This window comes from Embiotoca jacksoni, unplaced genomic scaffold, assembly GCF_022577435.1.
Source record: "Embiotoca jacksoni isolate LCO1_2020_lvr unplaced genomic scaffold, fEmbJac1.0.p SCAF_32, whole genome shotgun sequence".
NCBI lineage: Eukaryota > Metazoa > Chordata > Actinopteri > Embiotocidae > Embiotoca > Embiotoca jacksoni.
The window spans coordinates 2428827-2452933 of NW_027185384.1; the positions used below are offsets into that span (position 1 = coordinate 2428827).

The following is a 24107-nucleotide window of genomic DNA, read 5'->3' on the forward strand; positions in this document are numbered from 1 at the left end:
ATTTGAATGCAGCTGTTTTTAAGCACTAGATTTAGACCTTGATGGAGCTCACACGCTGATGTTGACTTTTTGACTGTGGAATCGAAGCATATGTTGAAATCGTGAAGTTGTCAGTGCCCTCAAAAACGACACAAACTGAACCATCATCCGATCCGACTTCAATACGACTGGAGCGTGATCACGTTGCAGCAGCAAAAGACTGACGCGAAGCAAACAGCAGCTTCTGTCAAAGTTTGACGTTTAGTTGACCCGTCCGACCACCCTGACCTCCTCCGTAACAACATACCACTTATTCCTCCTTCGCTTCCAACTGACAAGACACTTTAATGGAGCTTTACCTGATGCCGTGCCTTTTCTCGGCCGGACAGTCTCATTTCGGTATACAGCGACTTTGCTTTAACAAAGTCCAACTGGACGAGAAACATGAGTAGAAGATAAAACAGACTATAACAAACACAAGGATTGGCCAGATTGTAACTTTTTGTGCAAGATACTTCGTTTTGGTGACACTATTATATTTGCCTTTATTCCCGCCTCCAAATTATTAACTGAGAATTTCATTTAAAATATTTTATCCCTGTGTTGCGTTTCTTGCTGTTGGACTTTTTTTTTTTTCCCGATTTTGCCACATTTCCAAACCTCAACAGTTAATTTGATGTTTACAACTTTAGCTTATACAATAAAAAAAAAAATAACTAGCCAGAATTCAGCCCAATCACCAGAGAAGAACACAAAATTTGTACATTCAACATTTCTATGTCCAATGCTTTTAAAACTTTTGCAATATGTACACATGGTAACAGTGGAAGAAAAGGAATCGTAACGATTGTGTTTATGGAAACTAAACAACTAAAATACCTCTGCTGTCTTACTGCTAATTCAAATTCATTGCAGGTCTTTGTCGGGACTTGAACTGTGATCTGCTACTTTTAAAGTGGCTAAATATCCATCCGCCACACCAACTTGTGAACCCTCACAATCTGCCATGCTACATATCATGCACATTTCCTGTGATGGCACTGTATGCTGCGATTGGACATTAATTGTCCGATACGAAAAATACAAGGCTGCCAAAACTACAAAATTCAAATCCATGTTGTTTTCAAGTTTAAGTCTTCCTTTCAACCATCTGTCTTGAGTTTGTATCCCGGCCTAAATATAGAACACCAAACATCATGTCCAGGCTCCAACCGAGTTTCCGCCAGGAGAAGCTCACCTTTAGCCCAGTTTGGAGCATTGTTTTGAAAACTGACGTCGCTTACTTACTGTATCTCTGAAAACATCCAAGGTGTCCAGGGTGTTACTGTTGTGCTTCAACCTTTGCCTCGATGATCCCCAGGGATCTGCCAAATATAGAAACAATCAGCGAAGTCCCAGAGTAAGGAAGCATAATTTCCTGAACGGCGGCTCAGCTGAGCGGTCCCACCTGTGATGAAGCCCCGCCGCTCGCCTCAGTCCCGCCGGCTCGCACGAGATCGTCTTAATAGCATATTTGACCTTGACTCTCCTTGCTATTCTTTCCACCTTTGAGATGAAAGACTGGTTTTCTTACATAGCTGCTTCTTTTCTTCTTTGAATGTATTGCACTGTGTTTTCATATAAAATAATTGGATTTACACGTAGTCTATCATTCTGACCTTCAAAAGTAGTCAGGAGGGTCATGTGCTAATACTGTCATGTGTAAGGAATTAGATGAGTATCTTCCACACTAAATGGGACTCAAAATGAACAATCTCAGGCTTTGCAGGATACTTAACTGAACAAAATGTACTGTTGTGTAATAAAAGCAGCACATTTTAGAGACAGTGGACAGAAGGTTTTAAAGCCAAGCTTTGTGCCAGACACTGTGTACTAAAGACATGAGCACTTCTTTCCAGCCTTTAGGCTTTTCTTCACAGCAGTGAGATTTAAATATGTCAGCCTTAAGACGTTGTGGATGTTGGACAGGGTAAGCTGATCTTTAAACTGTGCCCGAGGACAGCTTCAACAGCAGATGTCTCTCTTTTAATGAAAGAGTCTCTGCTTTGTCTTTATTTATTCATATATAAATAAAGACATAACTGAGGGAAGACAACAGGGATTTTGCAGCGAATGTTTTCCCTCGTACGCCTCAGACTGTCACAGTAGAACTGGGCGTGGACATTCTGACTCTGGGGGGACAAATTTCCGGCACCTCACCCCATAAATGTCAAAGAAAACCCGCCTGGTTGCGCGGCTGACACGATGCACCTTTTTCAGTCTTGAACGGTGATGTTCTGCCCCCCTTGAAAGGAGAATGCGACTCTCTGCTCAAGTCCATGCTGAAATCCAAATGCGCACGTACCAGTTTTCACCAAAACAAGTGATGTAATTTGGAATACTTACTCGTGAGGTAACAGCTTCCCACTGCTGTACGTCACGGTGCGAGTCTGTTGGCGCGCAACATGAGCAGTCTCTGAACTTTTTGGCTGCTCCTTGTACATATGCAGTTCTTTAAGAAAATGCTAAATATCTCCTCAAATGAAACTTTTTGTTGAAACTATTATGGATCTTGTTGAAAACACAAGTGTATGGCAATTAGAGCTAAAGTGATTCGTCGGTTATTCACAGTCAAGCATTCTCTGAAACATAATGATGTCCTACTGTCCTGTTTTATACAATAGTAAATTAAAAATGTTTTGGCTTGGCTTTGACAAGAAAAATAAAAACAAGATGTGAAAATGTTATTTTTGCAGCCTGGAATTTTTTTTAATGTTTTATTTAACCTCTCTCCAACTTGTAGTGAAAACAAATCAGTTTTATTCATAGAGCAAATAATCATTAGTTCTGATTAAAACGGGTTATCTCTTTCCAAGGGATTCAGCTACTACAGGTCATTAAAGCAGTCTGCTGCAATACTGAAAACACTTCCACTTTCAATTTAAGACAACCTCTGTCAACACCGTCATGCCCTTTCACACATACATATTCCTGTGTTATCAGTGCGACCAATGGCAGTGGACTTCAGTGTGTTCCCAGTTCTGGCTGGCGACACTGTAAAGGAGATCGGCATCCCCAGAGAACACCAAGAATTCAGTGTGTCGGTGTATGTGTGCGACTCCAGACTGATGTCCTCTCCTTGAAATAGTCCGCTGGCTCCGTCTCACGGAAAGTGCCAGACAATGGTTAATTGTGAGGGTCAAAGAAAGTTTCTTTGTCTGGGAAAAATAAAAGGAAAAAACAATGGTCACACTCAATACTTTATTGGCTCTGCCATCTATATGGACCCTGCCCAGGCCCCTTTCACTGTATTTTCATGGTAATACCAAGGTCAAGGCCCCATATTTCCTCAAAAGAAGACATTATTGACAGCATGTTTTCATATGCACGTGTCTGTCTGCAGGGTGTAGCTTCATGCCTTCCTGCCACCATATGTTGACACACTATGGATATTTGTTAATTATGTTTCACAGTTTTCATACTGCAGGCTGTAATTCATACACGCGTGTGTGTGTATATATGTATTTATAGGTATAATATATATAAAAGGGCGATAGACATGTTGTGAATATGATCTTAAAAAAAAAAAAATCCATAATGACTATCTGACGGGGGAAAAATCTTAACATGCAACACAACGTTTCGAGTCTCACGCTAGAGGAAGGATCTATTGCTTGTGCGCGTGCAGGTTCTCGTGTGTGTTCCTATGAATGTGCTCTCGGACAGTTTCCCCTCCAGATTTGATACGGTTGATTAGTGCTGTTAGATGAGGATCAGAGATGACCTTGGTGGACAGATCATCTGGATTTACTTGACATGCAGGGGGAGGCCTTCGGTATAAATAATGTGCCGTATTCACCTTCACGGGCCTGTGTAGCGTGCTTTTTATGAAGCATTTGTGAACCGTGAGTGCTCGGTTTAAAAGATGCATTCGGACTTATTGTGATGCGGCTCACCAGCTGACTTTATTAGAGTGAATTTGATAGCGGCAGGCTGTGGTCATCTGCTGCAAAGCTGCTATGTGTGTCTTCTCTTGTTTATGCTTTTAGCCGCCACACACTTTCTTTGTTCCTTCCTGTATATGTGCATTCATGAAATGGAGTCTTACGCCTTTCGTCTCACATCTGTTCACTATTTTTCCATCTTTTTGACTTTGTGGCTATTTTCATATTAGATCCAAATTCACTGGGTGAATATATATTTATATATATGGGTCTGGCTACGATCCATTGGGGATTGTTTCCATTTGTTGCATCCTAGTGGATGTAGACGTCGGGTTAATTTTGAAACGGTTCTGGCAGCCTTTAACCAATCAGCATTTACCACAGTATAATGTAATAATGTCAACCGAAACAATAAAGTTTAAAAATGTGGCCTCAGTCATATGAACCAATATACTGTCACTATAAAAAAAAAAAAATAAAATAATATATATATATTTAAGGTTAGAGCTGCTTTAAGTAAGGCAAAATATACAACAGGGTGCCTAATTGTCAAAAAGTGATAAACCAGGCAAAGACAAAGAATGCCGGAGTGAAGTTTCCAACACACCTCATGAGCACACCTCATGGTGTTTTGTAACTTATTCCATGGCCATTTATTTGTTCAAATTGTGACTTTTTTTTTTTTTTTTTTTTTTTTTTCAAAGTTTGTTGTCAGATCAACCCTTTTACCATACTTACCTGCAGTTTAATGTACCTTGCATACCCTATTGGAAAAACAAATCTCATACTTGCCAACCAATCAGCAGTAAATATTCTCTGTGCCCGTGGTTCACCACCTGTAAGTTAATAATACGGCAGACTGTTTCAAACTTGAAATGACACCTCGAAGCTTCAAATGGGATTTTGGTACTCGTGTGTGTGGGTCCGGTGAGATGTGGGCTGCCATCTGTAATCAATGATGGCATGTTTAATACATCAGTGCTGTGCACCTGCTGGGGATTTCACATGGTTTCCATACCCATTAGGAAGATTGATGGGATAAAAAAAACAAAAAACCTCCTCCCTCAGACGACAGGTGTTACACATCCACTACAACAGCCTTTAAGCTGGTTATGAATGCAAATCACACCTCTAAAGACGGGTGGAAGTTTTGAAGCTAATGGAAGAGAGAGAGAGAGAGAAGAAATGATCAGTGAATATGCTTCAGTGTTGCTGCTTCCTTGCTTTTGGAAAGATGTATGTCGTAAAAGGTTTAAAGAATTTTGTGATCGATATGTTATAGAAACCTTGAGTTATGTAACGCAACTAGAAATGGAAAGTAGTGACATAGTAATTAATAAGAAAATAAAGTAAGTATGCTGTTCCCCTCAGGCTTATGGAGTATTTTAGCTTCTTTAAGCATATTGTTTTGGTTCTACAGCCCACAGCTTTAATGGTTTGGGTCACTCGCATCCCTCATCAACCTATAGCTTCCAGCACCACCAAATGTAAGACAAAATTGGTGGAGACCAAAACGGAGTTAAATGTTTCAAAACGCTCTGATGAATGCTGATGGTTCTCAGTTTTTTTTTATAATGTGCAGTTACTACGAGACCAAATCAGGGACTCATAAGTAACTCATGTTTAAGTTCACAGTTTTACAGCTAAAGACACACTGATGAAACCTTTTAGACTTAATCTAAACATGTTAATGCCACTAAAGAAAAAACTGATAGATAAAACCACAACTCCTGACAGTTTTGCTTGTTATGATTTGCTTTGCCTTCCACGCACGAGTACAACTTCCACATAGTTCCTGTCCTTGGTTCTGGTTATATTTCCCCTCCTAACTCTGTAGTTTGGATTTTTATTACGCTTTTATTATTTAGCCTCATACAAACCCAAGAGGAAATTCAGGCCTGAAGTGGACGGTGTTTTCATTCCTCGGATAGTGCTCGGTGTAATTTCATTCTAAGCACAAAAAGTCTGGAAAGGCACATGATGCGAGGGAGGAGAAAATATAACCGATGACTGAGTGAGAGGACTGAAAGGGGAAAGGCTTGAAGAGAAGGCAGGAAGCTGCAGCGGAATTTCCACACCCTGATGTGGGTGGACGCCTCCTGCTCAAAGAACAGAGAGGGCACATTCTCCCCTCTTTTCCCTCTTTTCCCTCTTTTTCTTCTCTGCTCTCCCTCCCCTCCCAACTTTCTCTCTTTGCTCGGACAATAGAGGCCACGATGAAACAATGCTAAAAGGGAAAGGCTGGGGGCTTGTACGGCAGCTGTAGGGGGCTGGTCCCTGCAGCCTCTTTTTTCCTGGGAGGGAGACTTTTGAGAAGGGAAGATGTATAGAAAATCAGCAGGGACGAGGGGGGCTGTTTAACAGGATGACATAAGACTGTAATAAGAGGTGCAGGGTGGAAAGGGGGGAGCTAACGTTGACGGTGCCACAGACACAGTCATGTTTTTGTGGGACCCATTTTTCTGCCTGACTGAGCCTGAAAGTGACCGTGCTGAGCCAGGGAAAGCAACTCGGGCTTTTTCTGTTGCACGCAGACACATGTTTGTACACAAAGAAGGAATTAAAGCTGCAGTCATCAATATTTTTTATATTAACAATGGATCAAATCACTATCTGTACTGTGAAAGGAGTCTCTGCAGTAGAGAATTATTAACCAATTCTGCAGTTCTTTCAGCTCATTTGTTTTGTTTTTATGGCCTGTATAACTTTTTGGTTTTGGTTCACCTTCGCCGTTCTCATCAACCTCCTTGTTTTGAGCCACAGCAGGTACATTTATTTTCAACAAACAAGCTGCTAATAAAGCCACTGTATGCTACTAAACGGTGAACTGACAAAGTTAGTGACTTTTGTGAACGTGGTTGAACGTTTAACCGTTAAACAGGGCCAGAAGAGAGTAAATCTTGGACATGACTCGACATAACGGCCAATGGTGCTCCATGTCTGCTGAATGTGTAAATAGGAAACTGTTTTCTCACTTGTTTGACGAAAATCAAAGAGCTGTGACCAAAAGTGGCCAAAAGCAAATAATGTTATTCTTCCACCAGATGATTTTCACATTATTTTGGTGTTTGTATGCAGGATTTTAATAGTATCCAGGTTTCTCATCATCAGCATCACTGCATGCATAATGTGTCAAATATAAATCTGTCATTTCTGTCATTCGGATTTTGCTTTCTATTTACTTGTATTTCCCACTCCGCTGCATTTGACTTACTCCCTTATTACCAGTAAAATAAAAATCACAAAAGTGACAAAAAAAGAAACACCACAAATGTTTCAAAGCTGACAGTTTCCGAGATTTTCATTGCTTTGTTTTGATATATTTATTATCACAGCTTTTCTCTTATTGACTACCTGCTGCTTTTTAGATTTGTGGAGACGCTTCCACAGATAGCAGGTGTTCAGATGGATCAGCTGTTTTATTATGTCACAGGATCCCAGTTTCTATCTGAGTACAGAGCAGTTTTGTAAAAGACAGTTTAAAGGCTTAAACAGGTTTTTGAAGGATATTATATTTAAAACGTCACCAGGTTTTGTTTTTTTATAATAGCATATTTCTGTGTGTGTGTGTGTGTGTGTGTGTGTGTGTGTGTGTGTGTGTGTGTGTGTTGGGGGAAGGTGTTGGGGGAATGACTGCGGAAAATAGATCCAGGGTAAGAGAGAAAAAAAAAAAAGGCAGGAGAGGATGTGATGACCTAAAACTGCCTCGGCTGCCTTTATGGGCAAGAATGGAAAGATCGGATCACAAATGTGACAGCCATTTTACAGTTGCCTACACACGACACTGTCACGACAACCACGGCTCCCTTTTACTGCAAGCTACATTTAACTTGAACACAACTTAATGCAGAAAACATAAATCCGATTTAAGTTTATATTGTGTCTTAAAAGGCGTTGAACCACGAGCTGGACAGTCTTGGGAGCTTGTGTAGCCAAACCTTATTCCCAAAAAGGTTATTTTAAATTCTTGTAAACAAAGTTTCTCAGAATCAGGCTGAATTACAATCCAGACAAAGAGCAAGTGGATACGTAAGACATGTGTGATGATTTCAGACAGTGTGGGATGAGAAGATTTCTATCCAAATGCTTCTAAAGGGAAATTCAAAGGGGAAAATTGGAGGTTAAAGGAGGATAAAATACTTCAGCGGTCTTGAAAAGGATTACGATGCACCTTGCATTTCTGTGCCAGATTGGTAGATGTTTCTTGTTCTTGTTTCTTGTGTTGTTGTCAGTGTAGACAACGTGACACAGGTGGTAGTTTCCAGCAGCTAAGGTGAAATGTCATGGTTAGCATTTCTCAGCTTTCTAAACCAGCTGTAAACAATCTGATATCAGCTTATATGATATCAGTCACTACTGATAATGTTGAAATAAATAACTCAAATAGAAGAATGTAATGTGATAATAATGCAATAAACTTTATTTATATAGCTGTCTCAAAAAAAAACCCACAAAAAAAACCTGAAGCTAGTTTACAGTATTAAAAACAAACAAATAAAGACTTTGTACATTTACTCAAGTACCGTATTTAATTACAAATCTGATGCATTTTCATTTTACTTAAGTATTTTATTTTGACACTACTTCAAGTTCACAACATTTCCAAGGGAAATATGTCACGTGCTACTCTGATAATATTGCATGTTAAGCCTATAAAGTGCGAGGTATTGTAATGCAGTAAGTTGAGCCAAATGAAAGTATATAAAATGAGTAGAATTAGCTGTACTGTAGTTGGCTACAATATTAAGATGGTCCTTAAATGTTAACGTATCAATAACAATCCAGTATCATAACAGATGAGAATGTAACACGGACTGAGCCCTTTTTACCTTTTACTTTTATTGTCACAAGTAGCCGTCAGAAGATGGGTACACGGTGGTCGTAAAGGGGTGGACATGGTCAGCGACAATACTCGGGTAGACTGCGGTGTTTAAGTGGCCCAGTGTGAGCAGGACTGAGCCATGCTTTCATGTTGTCGCCTTATTATGACCCCCCCCCCTGAATGGCGAGAATCCAGACTCACGAGACCAGGACATAAATTTCCAGTCTTCCATTGTCCGGTTGCGGTGAGCCTGTGTCCTCTGTAGCCTCGGTGTCCTGTACGTAGCCGACAGAAGTGACACCAGGTGTGTTCGCCTGCTGCTGCAGCCCGTCGGCGTCAAGGTTTGACGTGTTGGGCGTTCAGAAGTGCGAGTAAGGTGTGGTTGCTGAGTTCCTGTTGCCTTTCTGTCTATCAGCACGAACCAGTCGGGCCATTACTCTCTCACCTCCGCTGCCAACAAGGCATTTGTGGTTTTTTTTATTTTTCAGAACATGCTGTAAACATTAGAGATGGTTGTGAGTGGAAAATCTCAGTCGTTCCATAGTTTGTGAAATACTCAAAACCAGCCCGTCTGGCCCCAACAAAGTCCCCAGAAAGACGAGTGCTTCTTTGACTTTTGGATTAAAGTGTGTTTGGATGAGCAGTTTCCAGGTAGATGGACAAGGTCCCGTCTTTGAAATATAAGATGCAGTAAACAGACTTGAACAGATTTGATGTCTGTCTGAGCTGCTGCCGTCTTCAAGGATTTCAATAATGTGGGGTTACAGAAGGAGACAGTGCCCCCGGACGATTTGATAGGATTTGTGCTGTTGACACTTCGGTCTGATGAAATTGGATGAAATTTGAAGACCCACGTGTGTCATGAAGTAAATTTGGTTCCATTTTCTGCAAATGGTCCACAGGGTCACAACTTGGATAGATTTGTTTGGTTTGAGGAGAAGTAAAGCTTAAAAAAAACCCCCAAAAAACCAACAACTGCTGCTGTATTCAATTTTCAAAATTATTATAGCCTATCTAATAAAATGTATTTCTTTTGAATTAAAATGTAGAGTTACAAACACAGACATCAGAGCCTCTGAAATGCATTAAAATAACTACTTTTTTTTTTTTTTTTTTTTTTTTAAAGTAATACCTCAATCAGACAAGTTGTATTGACCACATTCAAAGTGCTCCACACCTTGAAGTAATGCAGGCGTGTGGCTCCCTCTTGTGGCACTGAAATGTCTTGCAGTTTGTTTGATGAGAGGGTCGGAAGAACATGACTTAATGACCTTTTTAATGTTGCTTAATTTAGCTCCATGGTGTGGTGGATCCTGTGACGGCATTATCGCCACTGCAACACTCATGTGAGCTGTACTGATCTATAAATAACTCATCCAGAGGAGGGTTTTGCAGAGGTCAGTCCAAAATACAATGTTGAATACATAATAGTCTTACAGTTAATCATTTTAATCGTACATTTCCTGGCTTTCACATTTCGGATGCACCATTGGTTTTTATGAGCGATCTCCGCCGGCGGTATTTCAATTTCACGTGACGGGAGCGAGCGTCGTATCACGTGTGCGCGTTCACGGGGAACTGCGGGATTTAAAGGGACTGCGGGATTTAAAGGGGCCGCGAGAGCTGGTGGAGCAGGGGCGGTCTCTCTCGGTCGTCACTTCATCCAACATCCAGGTTTATCCTTTTGCCTGAGTCGGCACCGCGGCAGATCTGAGCGACCGGCTGCAGTCCTTTCTTCACACAACCGGGAGGACAACAAGGGCACATTTTTTTTTTTTTTTTTTAGCCTGTCGGCATGGGGAACCTGGGCCTCTTCACCGGGTAACACGATATGACAACGTTGCTTTGAAATGCCTTGCGTGTGACCTGCTTTGCATTAGGAATGTAAAAAAAAAAAAAAAAAAAAAATTTAAAATACACGTAGGCTTGATGGTTTGCGGTGTCCTCATGAGACCCGGTAATGTATTGAAATATCTCCACCTTTCAGTGCGACGGGTGAAAGCGACGCATTAAAGCGCCTCACAGGTCCGCTCCAGTCTGAATTTTCCCCCGAATACACGCACAAGAATATTGAAGAAATCAGACTTCCATTTTGTCAGTATGCAGCCTGCAGCCTGCGTGAACACCTGTAAAGTACACAAAACAAAAATCGAGTTAAATGAAGACATTAAATGATGACAAAGACCGAGATCAGAAAGTCTAAAGTTAATAAAACATACAGTATAGAATTATTATTATTATTTTTTTTTTGCAATGCCTAAAATAGAAGATGCTCTCATCTAAGCACCCTTTCCTGCAGGAAACCTTTGTGTGAGGTTGGAACAGAGTTGGCATTTGGTTCAGAGACCCTACAGGTTTTTAGCCATTTATTTTCTTGTAACATTAATTAAAAAAAAAACAACAACAACTTTTCTTTTGTAAAGTGTAGTAGAAAGAGAGAGTTATAGATTAAGAGCTCACGCACACAATTTCAGAAATGGGGTTTCCTAGAAATGTATAATAAGAATCCGTTTGATTCTTCAGAGAACCCGCAATGCAATACTCTTTACGGATACAATGACTTGTCGACAACAGTAAACATGACTCGTAGAAAAATAACTGCAATATCCATCCTTTAATGGGTCTCGGGAGGACGTCTTCAGTTACAAAAACGTCGTCTCACAACTTTGATGTAATTTCACTTTTCTCTTGGGAATAATTCATTTTTAAAATCCGACTTGTCTTTTGTTTCAGTTTCTTCAGGGCTGCAAAAGCCACACCCACAAAAGTCAGCAGTGGGAAGTTTATATTCAAAACGATCAGCAGTGGCATCATTTATTATTACACCCCAGTGTATCCTGCCAAAGACTCTCAAACCTCCGACTCGTCGCTTCCCCCCTCAGCCCTGCCGCCCGGCGACCCGTCTCCTGCAGAGGTTTCCTCCTCTCCACTGCTCTCGGTGTCGCCTTCACACACACCCGTCTCCTCCCAAAACCAACCATACTCTGCCTCCACTTCCCGTCCGCTCCTTCTTTTCTTTGCCTGCCTCGGCGCCCATCTGGGGTCAGTGGCCAAGTACAGGGACCTTTACCTGGACCGTGGCATGGATGTGCTCGTCATCCAGAGCAGCGTAATGCACTTTCTGTGGCCTCGATGGGGGCTCGACTACGGGCTGGAAATTTTGAATATTCTGGAGGAGCCTCCGTTCTCAGGGAGGCCGTTGCTGGTCCATGCCTCCTCCATCGGCGGCTACACTTTCACCCAGATACTCACCCACATTGCACAGGCACCAAATGCACATGCAGAGGTGGCCCGCAGGGTGATTGGGCAAATCTACGACAGCTTGGTGGTCGGCACACTGGAGGAAATGGCAATAGGTGAGTGAGAGTGATCCACGGTGGTCCAACTGGGGCTCAGGTTACCTTTGTGCTGAACATGCAAGTCAGATCTTTAAATAACTCACGGGCCAGCTGACCTACTGCTCCAGATTGTCAGTCCAGGAAAACTTTGTGGCAGCTCGTTTGTCAGCTGCCTCAGAACAACAAGCAGTCTTTACATTAATACAGTCACATTTACAGTTTAAAAAAAAAACAACAAAAAAACATTTAAGATGTGTTGGTCTAAAAAAATGGCACAAAATAGTGTTCAAATTCTTACAGTTTATCTGATGTTCACAAAGGTAGTTTTATCTGACCAAATGCAGAACACAAACAAAATCACGCGAAAGTTATCAAGTATTCAGATTCTTCCACCGGAGGACAACCTGTCAGGGTCGTGGTTTTACCTCGCCTGTCTGTGAAAACCCTTGTGGTTAGTAAATACTAGAACAACTTGTTTCTGGGAAGAAAAAAAATGTATAGTAATTTGATTAAAAAAAAAATAATAATTTATTATGCATTTCAAATAATGAAGATAGCATTTTGACATATGGAGCCCCTCTTTCAGACAAACACTGCGGAGCAGGTCATAGAGGTTGAAGGTTATTGTCATTGATGTTTAATATAGTGGCGTTCTGGGGGCCCCTGTATGTCTGGGGCCCAATGGCAGCTGCCCACTTTGTCCATACAGTATTCCTAGACCGGCTGCTCTAAAGACATTTTTTTTTCTCTCTGCCCTTATTAACTACTGATGTTTAATATCCTGTACAGAGCTGCATTGTATGTATACTGTACACATGTAATTCTACTCCCGATCATAGAATACTAAACCTCCTCGTTGTATTATAAAGTATATGAAAGCGTTATAAAGTAACTACCGAACCTTTTGTCGTTATTCAGGCCTCGGCAAGACTCTGGTGCCACGTTTAGAAGGCGTCGTCAAAACCACCGCCATGCTTTACTTCTGGCTTTTCAAAACCCACACGGCCGACTTCTACGAGAGAGGCGTTCAAGTGTTCCGCAACAACCCTGTTACTGTACCGGCCCTCTTCTTTTCCTGTGAGAACGACGCATTGTCTGACCCTGCTGCCTTGGAAAAAATGTGTGACTTCTGGGAGGAGAGGGGCATGTCCGTCGAGAGCAGGAGGTGGAAGGAGTCGATTCATGCGGCCCACATGCGATGCCACCCAGAAGAATACATCTCCACGCTGCAGCGTTTCTTGAACTCGATGCCTATTTCCTCCCTGAAAGCAAACAAATAAATTCTTGCAAAGAATGCATGATCTGTTATTATTATAAAGAGAATGCATTGTGATTATTTTATCTTGTAGGCTGTGGAGTTATCAATAGTATTGTTTGACAACTGCTTTTTTTTTTTTTTTTTCTCTCCTCTTAACTATGGTCTATTTCAGCAAAAGCTACGTTTAATATTATTGCGGCACCTTTGTGATGTTATGACTTCTTTGCACATGAATAAGTTTATTAACCAGTTTTGGGTTAATAAACTGGTTAAACTTACCAGAGTTCTGTTTTTTTTTTCACAATTTGTGAAATAAAGCAAATACAAAATTGAGCTGAAATGTGAATTGCATTCTTTTCAACAGCACATCTATTATAATCCTTTTTCTATTTATTTAAGCGGAAAACCGCTAAGGTTTATAGATTGTATATATCAGATTTACATAGTGAATGGTGGGATATTGTTTGTTTATGAGGGTGCAAAGGTCGGGCAGCAACAATTTTGAACAGACACGATGCGACACCATGATGTAGAGACCGGTCAGAACATAAAGGTGGAATTTAAAGTGAAGAACTCGAGAAACCGACAAATGACAACATCAACAATACAACTGAATACAAGAATCTGTGAGAATTGAATTCCAAAGGAGCATTAGAAGCAACGCAAAAGCGGCACAGGATAGAACAGAAGCAGAAAAATAACGTCACATTACACATACAATGACCCACTGAAAAAAAGGACTTTACAACAAAACAAAACAAATCTTTTTTTTTTTTTTTTTTTTTTTTACCAAATCAAAACAAACAAAAAAAAACAATTTACAACTCATTTTATGGATTTTGGATGGTCCAAGATAAAATGAGTGTCCTCAAGATGAAAAAGATTACTTGGGGAATGTGAATTTGATTTGTTTTTATACATTTGGTTTACATGTGTTAATAAAGGCCTGGTTGTGTATCAACTTTATAGTTTTTTTTAAAGTTTCAATTTAAGTTTGTTAAAGAATGTGAATATTATAGTTTTAATTCAAATATACTGTTTTAATTTCTTTGAGGAGCGTAGTTTTATGTGGCAGAAAGTTTAATTTTCAAAGAAAGATTTCTTTTCAAAGTAACACACCCATGGTAAAAATCAAATGTTCTCGTATAATTGAAGAAAACCACTTTGACACAACACATATTTACGAAAATATTTATTGCACAGTTTATTATAAAAAAAAGTTGAAATACTATATAATAATATTTTTCTTAACAAATCTTGCACGCCCTAGAATGCTCATGCTAAACTATTGCATTCCCATGCAAAAAGTTTAGCCTTACCTTGTAAGAAATTTAGTTAAAATTTGTATCTGCCAGCTGCAGCACAACCATGTCGGCTTACTACAGACACCCAACTCCTGAATCTTGCTAGTGTTAACCAATCAGAGGAAGCCTGTCTCCCTCAGTTTTCCCACCGTGACCTCTGATGGAGTCCGCACCACATCAAAACACAATTTAAACTGTAAACTATTCTGGAAGAAACATTTCTTGTTATATCTATTTAGCTTTTCTTTTTTTTTTTTTGGTATTAAAGATATTGAAATATACTTCCGGTTATAATCAGTATAACTCTTTTCTCTTCATTTCAAATATTTTTTAAACCTTTATAAAATCTTTGTCATGCAAACAGTAAAATATATGCTTCAAAAGCCAGTTGCATTACATATAAAAATGCTCAAGTGTTGCAAATGAATGTAAAACCTTTTGCGAGCTTTTTTTAAATTTTTTTTATCAGTGACAGAAGTCCATTGAAAATATGTGCAAAGACAAATAATAAACCATGACTGCACCGAGCTATTTGCGCAAATAAGCCTCTGTATATCTGCCTTTAATGACGAGACTTGGCATAGATGTGATTAGTGTGGATTTGTCAGCAGACCTTGAGTTTGTCGTTGTTGAGAAGAAGGTTCTCCAGGTAGCGCTGCACCTTCGTCAGCGTCAGGTAAAGGTTACTGTGGGGGAACACGTTGTCCCCGGTCTCTGCTCTTGGTCTGGCCTGGACGAGACAGTCCATTGTTAGGGCGAGGAAGCGCACCCTTCCCTCCAAGCTGGAGACGTCGGCTTGGATCTGGCTGAGAAGCTCCGTAAAAGGGCTCTGCAGTTCATTAGCCAAAAGTCCAAGGTCATGGCTGATGCCAGTTAGTCCCTCGATGGAAGGAGTGGTAACTTCTATCTGCTGAGCCGGCAGCTGAGGAAAAGTGCATCATGTTAGCTGTATATCAGGATGATGTGGGATGAATTATTCTTGAAGAAAGAAGCCTTTGGATGCTTTATTTTAAAAATATTTTTACATTACAACATACATGTTCTGGGAAAAAAAAATTCTGAAGTTAAACTTGTTCTTGGAAAGCAAAAAAAAAAAAAAAAAAAAAAAAAAAAAAAAAAAAAAAAAATTGGCAAACTATGTTTAACATAAGTATTGTGCATACCGTTGTCCTGAGTTTCTCAATGTGGATCAGGGTGATCTTAGCAATGTTTAATATGTTGTGTGTGGTACTTCTGATGGAGTCTCCCTTTGTGGGTAGACTTGTGCACTCAGGAGCTGCAATAAGGGAGACATAAAGAAGGGCCAAAAGGACGTGCATCCTAAAAAAAATTAAAAATACGTTATTAATTTATGAAAAGACAAACAAACGTACAAAAAAAAATCTGCACAATTTCCAACAGCATTACCTTAAAGCTCTTGCATATATTTATAAAGGTATAATTTTTTGCTTAAATATTTTCTGCTTGATTTTAAAAAGAAAAGTATAACCTGAATTATTTCTTCCTCTCGCCTAATTGTTTCTGTTAGTGTAAAATTTCATATCTCTTACCTGTGTTTTTGGACTTGTGGCTGTGCTCCTGTAACACTGAATGACAGAGATGACACATTTCTCTTAAATAGTCTGCCCTGAACTTGAGTCTGGGTCTATTTCCCTTCTCTCTCCTCCCCCGGCTCAAACCTGAGCCTGACCTTTGGGAGGTGGGGTGGGTAGCGGGGTGGGGGTGGGTGGGGGGGGCAACTTCTCAACATGCTTGGATTATGGAAGAAATTCACAGTAAATTCCAATAAAGAGACGGATCACACTGACTCAGAGTGGTGAAATACAGTATATCTAAATAATTGCTATTTTATGCACAGGTTGAATTTATTGCGACATTTTATGAGTAGGCCATCTGGAATTTGCCATCTTGTAATTCAAAGTGAAGCCTGTGAGTCATCTTTAGCAGTTCTCTCTGGATTCTCTTGTTATTTCTGAAACATAAATGAAGACTCTGGGAATCACAATATTTGAATTGTTGCTGTTGAAGGCGATGACCAAAAAAAAAAAATTGAAACATAATGGTTGTGCATTTTTTTGCATTTTCCTACCATGAAGCTTTTGACAGTTTGAGCGCGTGACTTGTGTTGTTATTGTGGGTGTGGAGGAGAGTACATTCTCCATTTTGCTGCGTACAGCAGGAATGTCTGTCTGTCTATCTTAAGTCGATGTTTCGCCTAATGTGAATTCCCTCTTTGTGCATGACAACAGGATCTCCAATCATACCAGTGACACCGTGACAGTAAAATCAAACTGCCTGTGCGCAGGCACCTTGAAATAATCCAGGTTGATCACCACAGGCCTTCGACACACCCAGACAGGAAACATCCCAAAGCTCCTTCGGCCTATCCACAGAAAAAACTGTTTCAGGAATGTGTTTACACTGTCCTTTGTTGTGAGTCATAAAGTATTCCAGTAAATTGGTTTGTTAATTCTTGTTCCTCTCACAAACTGTTTGTTTTCTCTGCTGTTATGCATCAGTCTCTTTAAAAGCAGTATCTGGCTTTAAGTCTTCCTCAGTTCTTCTTTACAAAGTGCTGTCAAATAGAGACGTATTCTTATACTTAGCACATTTTGCGAACACTCTCTTACAGAAGAGCATTTTTGCTGTCGGCTCAGCCTAGAATTTGACCACATTTAAATGAGCTTGGAGTAGCCTACCCTTTTTCTTTTTTTTACTGGCGTAGCTAAGCTTACATTGTTGATGTTGTTGTTAATGATAGCAATAATAGTAATATTATTGTAACTAATACAATATCATTTTAGGCTGATGTTCTTTTTTCGGTTTGCTTCTGAAAACAACTACAACAACTTCTGAGCTAGCAGAAGGCATATATATATGTGCTAAAAATAGTTCAACAAAAGTTTGGATTATGCAATAAGACTTGATGGAACTGAGCCATCATTAAATGAAATTAGCTCTGATATAGTGACATTAATTTTGACAGCGTGAAAATGCTGGAATTTAAAAGCCAGGACATTTGTGAATTATAATCAGAGGCAAGAACTTAAATTGATCAGGAAGAAGCATGAAGGCAAACACGAGCCACACAGATGCAAACACTCGAATTTATAAGCTGGTCTGGACTTTTAGAGATGATATATGATAACAAAGAAAAGTGCATGCTTTGCAGAAATTCCAAAACACTCATATATATATTTGGAAGAGTTGACATGACATGTCAATGACGTGACATGCTTGCTGGAGGTTTGAAGGGAATCCCTGCTGTGGTTATGTGCTTGTTGTTATTGTGCAGAAGGAGTTGCAAAACTCATTCTTAGTTGGATTGCAAGTTTAAACCTGGCAGACAAGTTGACCTTCAGGTTGGATCTCTTTCAGTCAGACGTAGATACATAAAGTTGTTAAAAATTATACTTAACACTGATCTATTTCTAGGCTGGCTTTTTAAGCTCTAATTAAAAATAATGTCTTAGTTATCTAACTTATTTACTGATAAATATCAAGCTAACTTAACAAAGGAAAGTGTGAATAATTTTTTTTTTTATGGTGATTGAAAAAAAAAAAAAAGTATTTACACTTTCCTTTGTTGTGAGTCATAAAGTGTTCCAGTAAATTGGTTTGTTAATTCTTGTTCCTCTCACAAACTCTTTGTTTTCTCTGCTGTTATGCATCAGTCTCTTTAAAATCAGTGGGAATTGTGGCCCAGTTCTGTAGTTGGCGACTCGTTGGCACAAGATTCCCAGAACTTGAATTATTGTCAAGAGTTTTGTTGACACAATAATAATCACAATGTAGATTGCCAAGAAAACGTGTTTTGGCCTTCATGTTGGGATTCCTGCACACAAAAACGTCACTCCTTTATTTTGTAGGAACTGCGTAACGCAGATGGAAATACTTTGTTACTGAAGTAGATGATATGGGGAGGTAAAAAAATGGGAACTGGGGTTTATTGGAAAGTCTGCTTTGGTCAATTCCAGTAAGCTGACACGGCCCACGTACTTCGACTCCTGTCCACCCCTTTTTTTTTTCTCGACCAACTGACTCATGCGCACAGGAAATAGTTGTGGTTTTAATGAGAATGATTGTGTCCGGTCTGGTATATATCTTGTATGTGTGTAACTAGCCAAATTTCAACCTGTGAGAATACTGCTCTTTATGAATCACTTTTCCCCCACAATTTCAAACCGAAGTAGATTCACTCGCCTACGTTAGCCATACTACCAGAATGGCTCAGACGCCTGACTGTTGATCGGCCGGTCTACCACTTAGGTCCAATATCTCCAAAGCAATGGATAGATTGCTGTGCGATTATGTACAGACAGGCTAACAAACCCCAAGGATTTCGTCTAGTTTAGGGATCTATTCATCTGCATAACTACTGACCTCTCTTTGAATGATAGATATATTTTCAGAAGGCCCACCAGAACACTGATCAAAAGGTCTGAATTAGGGGAATGACACCATCATAACTTGTGGAAAAACTTTATTGACTTTATGGTGCAGATAGAGAGCTGAAGCAAAGCTACATAGTCATAATCCATGACAGTTGTGTAATTTTCTCTTGTCACTGTGACCACGTTCTTGTGCTGTACCTGCACATGTTATTATTGACTTAACCCTACTGGATAATGTATATTTGACTTTACTCTATATGGGCGCAATGATATCAGACAAATGCCTACAACGGCAAAGAGCTGATGATGATGTTTTAAATATATTGTTGATATAAGGACACAGATTATCTTTGAAGTAATGAAACCCACCAACTAGAACTAATAGATGTGCTTTATTCCCTTTTTTGCGTCATCTCCAGCAGTCTGAATAAAAACAACAATATCGTTGGCAGTCTTACCAGCAGCACAAATGACTGTAATAACGTTTTTGTTTTTTTTCTGCTGAGTCAACTCAAATTCGTTGAAATCTCTTTCATGATGGCTTTTGGCAATTAAGTTCAATGACATCATTGGGTTGAAAAAATACACATGTCAGTGCTTGGCAAAAACAATGAGACTGAAAATGTAAATAGGGACCAGATCTTTGAAAGGCCAAAAACTAAGAATAGCAAACTTCTCCTCAGAGGGCATATTATGTAACACCAAATAAGTCCCTGAATTATTCACGTCCACTGCTTTTTACCGTAATTTTGACATTGAATACATCATAGGGAGGAGACTACCTGTATGGATTTGATAATGTAACTGAAAAAAAACTGTTATAAACCAAGTCTGTTTCCAGCTGGGACTAGTTAAAACCTAACACGAACATTCTTTAAATTTGATTCAGAGCTTTTTTTTTTAACCGTATTTTGCTTATTCTTTGTGATGGAGGTGCACAGTGTGTTCTTGTTTGCAGTTCTCAAGACATCCTCTGGAGGGCTATACTCACCCACAGATTTATATAGTGGCGCATTTGTGTCTCGGCGATGTATGGCATGCTTCCTTTCTTATTCATTTCCTTTTAAATGTTAAGGAATCTTTGGCACCAGATGCATTTAAGACCTTGAATTATTAGGGAATTTTATTTAGAATTTTCCTCCATTTCTAACAAGTATACGGTGTTTCTCAGAGGTTTCTCATGGTTTCTTTGAATACATTCTCCTTTAGCCTTTTTAATCAGTTCTCTTCTGCTTTTTGAGTTTTCAGTGTATATCTTGTAGCAACTTGGCCGATTTTGCTCATCCTCTTTTACTGCTTAATGTGCTTATTTTCCTACTCATTAGTAATAATCATTAACTCATCCGTTGGCTGATATGCTCCTTAATGGCCCAAATTTAAATTCATACACACCACTTGTGGTTTTTATTAATGAATATGTATCGCTAAAAGAATATTAGACAAAATTGTTGTATCTTTCCACAATGAAGGCATGAAAAAAGCCCCATATTCACTGCCCAAACATTTGAATTTGTATCAAATGATAGGAAGCAACTGGTATTGGAGATAGATATTGTACAATAAAAAAAAAGCCCCTCTTTACTGCCTTTTGTCTTTGGTCACCAATTTAATTGACTTTATTACATGTGGAAGAGGAGCAAAAGTGCATCCACCAACCCACATTCCTGTCTGATGACATGGATGAGGCACTGCCCTATTTCCCAGGGCGGTGTGTGACACACAAATTGCGGGCCACGGCCGTGATTTCACTGGGAACTCTAGCTCCTATCTGAAGGTCAGTCTGAGGTTTGTTAGGTCAATTAATGGATGCAGGGACCCAGTCGACTGAAAAACATGTCACTCCTATGAGTCTGTGTCAAACTGTAGCCACCCACAAGGCAGGAAGAGTCGATGATTGAGTGTGGGAATAGTTGTCTGTGATCTTTTAGGATTAAAAATAGACAGAAAAAAACAAAAGGTGTTTTTGTGTTTAATATTTAAGGAGCTGAATTTTAACCTTCAGTGATAAATCTAGCGAAGTTAAAAATCACAGTGTCTTCATTTGTTCACATATTGATAGTTTTAATATTTAGAAATATTTAGTTTATGAATCTCACAAAAGCGTACACAAAGTACTGAAATAAGCAGTCAGTGCCCTAAAAACAACAATTCATTTTATTTCAGTTTTATTCAACAACGCACAATACTTGAGTAGAAATGTCCACCTTAAAACAAAAATCCTGTAAATGGCAGCAGGTGCTTTGAAGGGGAGAGAAGAGAGTGAATTTAAATACAACATAATAAAACTGAACATGTACGACTGCGGAAGCACAGAAGTAGTCAGGGGAACAGATGAAAAAGAGTAAAAGGATGCTGCGAAGGAAAGAGATGGCCAGTGTCGTTGCAATGAGGGACAAACCCATCTGCAATAATATCACTTAACATGTGCTCCTAATAGTATTTGACCACAATACTGGCAAGAGTGTCCCATATTAAACACACACAGCAGAAACACTCCCTGAGCGACGCAGTCACATGGTTAGTGTAAGTGAAGTGGCCTCGTCAGTGCACCAAAAGTGCCTCGGGTTTTGACGCACAAAAACGACATTGTGAAGGCTCATTGGTTTGGATAAATAATCAAATTTATGTAACACACAGTACGTCAAAGGCTTCAAGCTCCGTGTCCGTTTCCCTTCAGCTTATTTATTCGCTGCGTACGTAGATCCTGTTCATGTAGTTTCGAGGGCTACTTCTATAAATGTCTGGCCTGCTGGTAAAAAAAACAAAAATATGAATAATTATGCTTTTTGTTTTTAACCACTTTATGAAACAGAAACTCCTGTAACATCTATTGCGTATTGAATTTGAGTCCTGTGTATAACACTCAATACATTAGCATTGCAAGCTACAGTAACTTGAGTGCACAGATTGATGAACGCAGAGCATAGAATCTTTACTTGGGGTGTGAAGAGCATCCTTCACATTGAGCCACGTTATTACTGCAATTCACAACCTAATTTTAAAATTATAATATCAGAGATGATGCAAAATCACTGAATATGTATACAAATGTATGACAACAGTCTTGTAATAGCACATTTTTAGAATAATCTCAATTCGTAAAGCAAAGAAAGAAATATTTGCATCATATGACACGAGTATCTGACTTGCATTTTGACCAGTTAAACCTCTCTCCAAAGTGTGCTTTTGAATTGTCTCAAATCTAAAGAGTAACATGGCTTTTACCCGGATTTGCCCCAATTTCTTTATGTATTCAGTTGAGCAACATTTCCCTTGCGGTGCACAGAGCAAAACGTATCTCCAGTGGTTTGTATTTTAAAACGGGCAAAGGTATATATTTTAAGTGTTTTCTTCAATGGAAAATTTGACATTAGGTTAAGTTCAGGAAGTGTAGCTTTTCACTTTTCAATCTGGACTTGAGGTGAGTAAAGCTGCCGGCTGTTTCTCACTGTAACAAGACTCGTTCCAATCTGATTTCTCTCAGGTTACCCGTTCGGATTAAGACATCTGTTCTGCCACATCCTGTATTACGCCTCTCAAATGCTTCCATTTAAAAATCACGTTCTTGTATTTCACAACTGATCAAAAGCCACACCTAACTTTGGCCAAACCTTTGACCACCTCGGTTTAGTAAGGATCTCAAAGCTACAAATGAACAGTGTCCTCACTCTGAAACACCGACAGAGCTGAGAGACGTACGCTCCTCCGTCAGGGAGAAAGAAACGTGGCGTCTGCTTCAGATGCCTGAATCCAGTGCAGATACTTTTTGGGGTAAGGGCTTCCTGGCTACTGCCTTAGGAACAGCAAGCCCAGACCGCAAAAAGACCCACAAAGGACAATATTTTGATCTGGTGATCTTGTGGTGACGTCCTCAGCACCTGTAGAGAAAGAGAAAAAGAGACGTCAGCACATCTGATGCAAGCAACGACTTTCTAAAGCACGCAGTTTGAAATGTGAGCGACAAGTACGAGTCACACCTTTCTTGAAAAGTACAATTTCTGCATGGCAACAGAAAATACGTGTTTAGTCCTTTGTTATACTTTTTTTTTTTTTTACAGGACTTCTAAATCTGATGAAGTATATTTAATCAAACAGCATTTTCAGTCATCATGACACAGTCAGGAAGAGCTGAAACTTCCTGCACATCTGCAAACAGCATGAGCGTGTTTGACAATGCTGAACAGTCGAAGTGTAGAAAGACAAAAGACGTGACAAAATGTACAGATGTTGTCAACACTGCTACATCAGTAAAACACACATAGGACAACTTTGGAATGAAAAAAATAGTACAAGAATTGCGTCTCAATTTTGGATACCAGTTAAATTATGGTAAACTGAGACTTTGAGTTGGATAACAAAATGTTGATTTTGACTGCTGGTCTTGGCAGTAGCTTCTTGCCTGCAGCGTCCAAACACACCCATCTGATTTTCAGCATACACACAATATGCTGTGATCTGTGGCGGTGCGATTGTCTCATACTGCCTTTAAATGTCTGAAGTGTCTTATATCTGATCAGTGGTTTGATTTGCTTTGAGATCTGTATCAGACCTTGACCGAAGGACCTGCGTTAAACCAACCTCCACTTCATTCAGTACACCAGCACGTTCAGTACACGCAAAACTCCACAAGGAGGTTTAGATTAGTTTCACTGGATAACTGAACATTGAATATGTGATTAGCATTTTGAATAGATTGTTGTAGGTAGAGGGCCCTTGCTCCACTGCAGAATATGAGGAATTGATAGACTGCAAAATGTTCCAATACCTTAAGAATTCCATTATGTAGAATTGATGGTGTCAGTAGGTTTAGAGATTAAATGAAATATATATTAGTGAGGTTTTGTTGTTGTTGTCCTTAAAATAGAATCAGCAAGTACTAAAATTGTTTCTTGAACTGTTCACAGCAGTCTTAAAAACATCTTTTACGCCAATGAGATTCAGCCTAAAATCTGATCATGAACATGTTTGTGAATGAGACCCACCATCTCCAGGAATCTGATCCCATTTTTTGCCATATTTGGCATTCCTGTATAAACTCAAGCGTCCCTCGATGTGACTTTCCCAAGCTCTTTCATACGTGTATTCAATT

General features: G+C 39.5%; 2 protein-coding genes across 2 annotated transcripts; one reads left to right on the plus strand and one right to left on the minus strand.

Annotated features, from left to right (window-relative positions):
- Nucleotides 1–10367: 10367 nt before the first annotated feature.
- On the plus strand, nt 10368–13660 carry LOC138207610 (transmembrane protein 53-like). Its single transcript, XM_069164963.1, has 3 exons — nt 10368–10545; nt 11458–12080; nt 12981–13660. Exons 1-3 carry the CDS (start codon nt 10520–10522, stop codon nt 13340–13342), a joined length of 1011 nt encoding a protein of 336 aa, XP_069021064.1. The 5' UTR covers nt 10368–10519; the 3' UTR covers nt 13343–13660.
- Nucleotides 13661–15228: 1568 nt separating this feature from the next.
- lepb (leptin b) lies at nt 15229–15943 on the minus strand. The gene is made up of 2 exons (XM_069164939.1): nt 15788–15943; nt 15229–15546 (listed from the first exon to the last, which is right to left on the minus strand). The coding sequence occupies exons 1-2, from the start codon at nt 15941–15943 to the stop codon at nt 15229–15231; spliced, it is 474 nt and encodes a 157-aa protein (XP_069021040.1).
- Between the last annotated feature and the right edge of the window lie 8164 nt (nt 15944–24107).